Source organism: Nicotiana attenuata, unplaced genomic scaffold (genome assembly GCF_001879085.1).
Source record: "Nicotiana attenuata strain UT unplaced genomic scaffold, NIATTr2, whole genome shotgun sequence".
In the NCBI taxonomy this organism is placed as follows: Eukaryota; Viridiplantae; Streptophyta; class Magnoliopsida; order Solanales; family Solanaceae; genus Nicotiana; species Nicotiana attenuata.
Window position 1 is genome coordinate 5,599 of NW_017678214.1, and position 6,491 is coordinate 12,089.

Here is a 6,491-nt window from a genome sequence, read left to right on the forward strand (position 1 = left end):
AATTTACTCTTTTTTTTTATACAAATGATAATATTTGGCTCTAAAAGTAATGGGTGCTCAGGCACCCATAACTCATAGAGCAGATCCGTCACTAATTATGAAACTTCAGCACATTATACTGGAATCTCATATGTAAATAATTCGAACTTCAGCATATTATGCAGGAATTTTCCGGATTTTTAAAGGCTACTAGTCTTAGAGTACGCGCGTTGCGCGTGTACCCCATTTCAATGAAAATATTTATTTTGTAAAAATAGCATATTTAAAAAATATATTTGAAATATTAAAAGTCTTTTTAAATATGCATCAAGACTATATACAAATAAAATTATGAAATATTTGGCTAGTGTAGGAAAAATTACTCGAATTAATGAAAGAAGGTCTTAGTAAATTAAGACCACTACTTTCAAAGGAGGGTTGTTTTTTAATTATAGATGTATTTTTCAACTCAAGTAGAATATTTATTAGTTTCTGCATAATTATAAATAAAAGAGTCAAATCATAATTAGATAGACAATAAAACTAATTAATATGCTGTATATTTCGTATATTTGCATTAATTAAGTTTATTGCTATATCTTTTAATCCAAAAATAATTTCATTTATTCTAATAAAATAAAATAAAAAGACAAAAAAATGGAAGAAAGAATTTTTTTAACCACCTTCAACATAAAAAAATATAAGAGAGACAGACTAAGAAACAAAGCTTTTGAACTATTCAAAATTACTGCTTTTCTACCCAACGATTAAATATAATGATCAAAAGTCTTGATATTTTAACTGAATTTTATTTTTAATTTTCCATAATTTATTATAATTGAATTATATTTAATTTTCACCATTCAAATAAGAAATGATTTTTGAAATAAAAGCTTCCTTATTTTGTGGTCCTATATATATAAATTTATCTAATGTGAATCTATTTTTAATGAATAAAATAAACTTTTTATTTTTTTAAATAATATTCAAAATATGAGATTGAGTTACAAAATAAAATTTAACAAAAGAAAAAAAAATTATGTTGATCATGTTAAGGACCTTGGCGGTGGTTGTTCGTCTCGCTTTATCCCACGCTACTTAATTTTATCAAATTAGTTCTTATCTTTCATATTATTAATTTTATTCTTTCATCTTTTTAAGTTCTTGTCATAGCAATTAGGTATTACTCAATCTCCCTATTGTTTTGATCAACTAAAGGTTCCAAGCGCAGTAATAGAGATGGCAAGAACTACATGTATTAAATCTTCTTCAGCTTCTGAATTCCTTTTATAAAAAGGTACAATTTTAATCGATTTTAGAAAAGAATCTATAAAAGGTGAAATATTAATTGATTTTTAAAATCTTAAATGTTAGGATTTCCTACATAGTTCAAGTAAGGAAAACTTTACTAAACAAAGATTTAATGAGTTTTAAATTCCTAAATCTTAGAAAAATGATTAAATGACTATTTTGTCTAATGTGAATTCTATTTTTAAAGGATAAAAAAGGCGAACGACATTTCGCTAAAGGCCTTCGTGCTTTTAATGTAATATAGATATTTGTTCAAATTTTATCTTTACATGAAAAAATGGCTAAATTTAAATTACTTTTAAAATCGTGGCTATTTTTTATTTACCAATTGTAAATATGGTTATTTTTTATTTTCCCCCTAAAATATAGTGAACCAATATTACAGAAAATGAAAATCGCAGTCCTTAAAGAAATCTATTTTTGCAAAAAACGACAAAATGTTTTGATACTTTTCAAAACCATCCCTAACTTTTCCAATTCCATTACATTTTGTCCATTTTCCAGTTTGACACAGCTATTGGTTTCTCAGAAAAACTAACGATTTTCCTTACCTTCCCTGGCCGACTCAAAATATTATTAGGTCGATTTTCTTAGAAGGCAAAAGGTTCAACAATGGCGATTTCTCTTTCAGCTATGGCTTTTAGAACCTCAGTTCCTTCATTTTCTTATTTCAAAGCAAGAAATCTTGAAAACCCATCATTTTTATGCATTTCTCAGACCCCATTTCGTTTTAATTCTCTTTTTTCACTTCAAAATTCTTGTGGGTCTTCACAACGTTATCTCTCAAGGTAAATTATAGTATAAAGTTCTTGTCTTTATTTCAATTTAGCTGAAAAAATGAACTTTATACATCTTTTTTGTTGTTTGGTTTAAATTGTTACATAAAGTTCTTGTTTTTATTGAAATTATTAGTTAAAAAATGAAATTTGCTCATCTTTTTTGGTATTTGGTCTAAATTTTTTTTATTGAAATTGTTAGCTCAAATGATGAACTTCACCCATCTTTCTTGTTTTTTTTGGGTTTGTAATATATATGAAATTTTATTGGTATTGGCAATTGGGGAAAAAGAAGGAAATAAAGAATAGTAAATTTTGATATTTTATGGATCTTTTTCATTTGTAGAGGATGATTTAGCATGTATTTTAATCAGTTTGTCTTTATTAGTATTAATTTGGGAGTTGGGTATTTACCAGCAAAAAACAATTTAGGTTTGGGCCTTGCAAAAGCTTAGCAGTAACTGACATTTTCTCTAATTTGCATTGCTGTGTATTTATGCCTTAAATGTTAAATTGTTTATTAATAGTAGAATGAAATGGATATGATGACATGAGTTGGGCTTAAATGGTGAAATATGGTCAGTGACGATTCATATAGCTGATCCCAACTTGTTCGGGGATGAAGCGTAGTTGTTGTATCGGAATGAAATGGACCCAAATAGAGCAGAACGAATACAGTGGATTAATATAGCTAACCCGAACTAATACTGAGTTGAGGTGTAGTATTGATTGATTGCTTTGTGGTTCATATTGTAGAGAATTTGCTGCTTGATGTTTTGGTTGAACTTTAGTAGAAAAGCAAGGTTGATTTGGTTAAGCTGTATTTTGGTTGTTCAATTGTATGCAGGAAACCATGTAGGGTTCGAGCAACGTTGTTACAAGAGAATGAAGAGGAAGTGGTTGTGGAGAAATCTTTTGCACCTAAGAGTTTTCCAAGCAAAGTGGGAGGGGGAAGTAATGGAGAGCCACCAGATGATTCATCCCCTAACGGTTTGGAGAAATGGGTTGTAAAAGTTGAGCAGTCTATAAATATCTTTCTCACGGTAGGTATTGCATTTTCTGAATCTTGCTTACTATCATATTTCATGAAAACTATGTATTTCAGTCCTGAGTAGCTTTTGTGATTTACAATTGGCTAAGAATTTGTCTGATAGTGATCAAATTATGCTCTGATAATTTCAGGATTCGGTGATAAAGATTCTTGACACATTGTATCATGACCGAAACTATGCAAGGTTTTTCGTGCTGGAAACAATTGCAAGAGTTCCTTATTTTGGTAAAGACTACGTCTTCAAGCTGCTGATTCTTTTGTAGCACCAAGACCACTTTTCACAGACCGTACTATTTTGTTTAGGCTTGAACATATGTTGTCAACTGTATTGACATGTGGATTGTAATGTATTCATGACAGCATTTATATCTGTTCTTCACTTGTATGAGAGCTTTGGATGGTGGAGAAGAGCAGATTATCTGAAGGTGCATTTTGCTGAGAGCTGGAATGAGATGCACCATTTACTCATTATGGAAGTAATGCCCTCGCTTCTAACTTCTTGATTTCCTTCACTAATGTAATACTACTGATAAGCATCTGTCTTGCAAAAGTCGTTAGTGCTTCTACGTATATTTATTCATAAATAAGCATGGGTTATTCAGCAAGTTTTACGATATGAAGGACTCGGCCTTACATTTTCTCCACGTGCTAATTTAAACTTTTTGTTGGAGAAATATATAATTTCATATAATGTACTTATATAGTGAAAGAATCTAAGTGAAAACTTTCTTTTGAATGGGATCTTCTGAATATTTCGTGCATTAAAGTAATGAACCAACTTATTGTGCATCACAAAACCTTATTTACTTGAATTGAAAATAATTCATAGTTATATTTCTCTGTCCTGGGATAATTGTTGTTCAACTGCAGGAATTAGGAGGAAATGCCTGGTGGTTTGACCGGTTCCTTGCGCAGCATGTTGCAGTATTCTATTATTTCATGACAGTTTTGATGTATGCTTTGAGCCCAAGAATGGCATGTAAGTTGTATTATTAGGATCTAATGTTCAGGTCTCTAGAGCTTTTCTTTATCTCCTTTCAGTTTCTCATAGCTCTTTATTGTTTAAAAGAGTATGGTTCTGGATGTCTATAATATCGGGAATGTTCATCATAATCTTATAGACCAATTTTAATATTTGTAGGAAAAGTGTTATAGCATTTTTACCTCATCAAAAAATATGTAGCATCTTTTACGTATCTTGCTTCTTTACAGAATTGGGAGATGAAAGCACTGTTTTTGACATTTTTGTCATGCACGTCTTCTTTGTTTAGCATTAAGTTTTATGATTTATTTCCCTGAAAGTGACAGTGGCAATCGGTCCCTTTATGGAATGATTAGTGCTTTTTTCATGTATGGACCATTATCAAGGCGAATACTGATACAGTTTGGTGGTGCTTCAATTCTTGCAGATCATTTCTCTGAATGTGTGGAGAACCATGCATACGAGACTTATGACAAATTCATCAAGGATCAAGGAGGTATTATTTTACAAACAGTTGCATATTTTGAACAGCCTAAGCCAAGGTTTTACCGGGAAACAACCTCTCTACCTTCTTGAAGGTAGGGGTAAGGTCTGCGTACACACTACCCTCCCCAGATCCCACTTGTATTGTCACACTGGGTCTGTTGTTGTTGTTGTTGCATATTTTGAACAGCAAAGTGGAATAGCCAGAATTTGAAGTGGTAGTTTAACATAGTGTTATCCTTGAAAAAGCCAGAATTTGAAGTAGTAGTTTCCTTTAATCTGTTTGGCTCTTTTTCAAGGATAGCACTATGTTTGAAAAGGAACAAGGACCTCGGGGAAGAGGGAAGATGGAAGAATATGCATATATTTCTAGTCAATTCCTTTTCTGGGCTAGCTTAATGCTATTAGATTTAAAACCTCAGAATGGTGTAGTAATATTCAGTGTTAATGCTTCTGCAGAGGAATTGAAGAAATTGCCCGCTCCAAAGATTGCCGTGAGCTACTACACGGGAGGTGACTTGTACTTGTTTGGTGAGTGTTAAAGCGATCCCTAAATACACTTTTTGACCAAATGTCCATCTGGTACAGTAATCTAAACCATTTTGTGATTGCATCAGATGAGTTTCAGACGTCGCGAGAGCCTAATACCCGAAGACCAAAAATAGGTAAAATAAACATCAATAATATATGTTTATCTTGAGAAAAAAAGCCGTAGCGTTACCTTTGGTAAATCATTTTGGACAATACAAATCTGAATGAACTCATGTCTTCTGTTTAGATAATCTGTATGACGTATTCATGAACATTAGAGATGACGAAGCAGAGCATTGCAAGACAATGAAAGCCTGTCAAACGCATGGGAGCCTTCGCTCTCCGCACACAGATCCTTGTGATGACCCCGAAGATGATTCAGGGTGTCCCGTGCCTCAGGCTGATTGTGTAGGTATCGTGGATTGTATAAAGAAATCTGTCGCCGATCCTCAAGTCAGCAGAAGGTAGAGCAAGAAAAATGACAACCAACTAAACTATACTTGTATATACTAGTATAGCCATACAAAGATATAGATCCATGTTGTATCTTTGTCTGAGGTAGAGCATGTCAAATTGCCCAAAGACGGGTAAGAATTTGGTTATTTTCACCTTTCAACGATATGTACTGAATGTATTACATATACTCCCTCCGTTTCATATTGTTTGAGGTAGTTTGACTCGACACGGAGTTTAAGAAAAAAGAAGAAGATTTTTGAAAGTTGTGGTTTTAAAAGCTTAAGGGGTAAAAGGTTTGTGGGGCCATGCCATTTGTGTGGCTATAAAAGCTTCTCATTAAGGGCAAAAAGGGTAAAATGAAGAGTTTAAAGTTGAATTATTTCCAAATTTGGAAATGTGTCATTTATTTCGGAACAGACTAAAAAGGAAAGTACCTCATTTAATATGAAATGGACGGAGTATAATCTTTTGGAAAGTTTCAACAATTTAGTCTTTACTTGAGATGTCAACCACTATATATTTTTAGTAGTTTCCTTTTACGTTGACCAGACTAGGATGATACCCCACTTGTTGGATCAAACTGGGTTTTTTGTTGTTGTTGTTGTTGACTAGGATGATACTGGTTACACATACACACATCATATATACATATAGACACATAACATGCCAGTCGCAATGGCGGAGGCAAGATTTCCGCTAAGAGGGTTCAAAAAAGAAAAAGTTACAAAATTTACAAAGATTGGTCAGTGGAAATTGAACCAGCAACCTCACTGATGTTTCGCACCCCCTTGGCTACTAAGCTATGCGTTTGGGCTATTTTAAAAAAATATAATATATAGTGACACAAGATGGATTTTGCCTCATATATATAGTGCAATTTTCCAGCCAAGGGGGTTCGAACCCCCTTCCGCCCCCTAAATCC

The 6,491-nt window shown here is 32.7% G+C and overlaps 1 protein-coding gene across 1 annotated transcript; it reads left to right on the top strand.

The window, feature by feature from the left end:
* Window positions 1-1,780: 1,780 nt before the first annotated feature.
* LOC109221577 (ubiquinol oxidase 4, chloroplastic/chromoplastic) lies at window positions 1,781-5,795 on the top strand. The gene is made up of 9 exons (XM_019386051.1): window positions 1,781-2,078; window positions 2,914-3,109; window positions 3,249-3,342; window positions 3,478-3,593; window positions 3,988-4,096; window positions 4,527-4,595; window positions 5,042-5,113; window positions 5,200-5,247; window positions 5,361-5,795. The coding sequence occupies exons 1-9, from the start codon at window positions 1,903-1,905 to the stop codon at window positions 5,579-5,581; spliced, it is 1,101 nt and encodes a 366-aa protein (XP_019241596.1). The 5' UTR covers window positions 1,781-1,902; the 3' UTR covers window positions 5,582-5,795.
* Window positions 5,796-6,491: the final 696 nt, after the last annotated feature.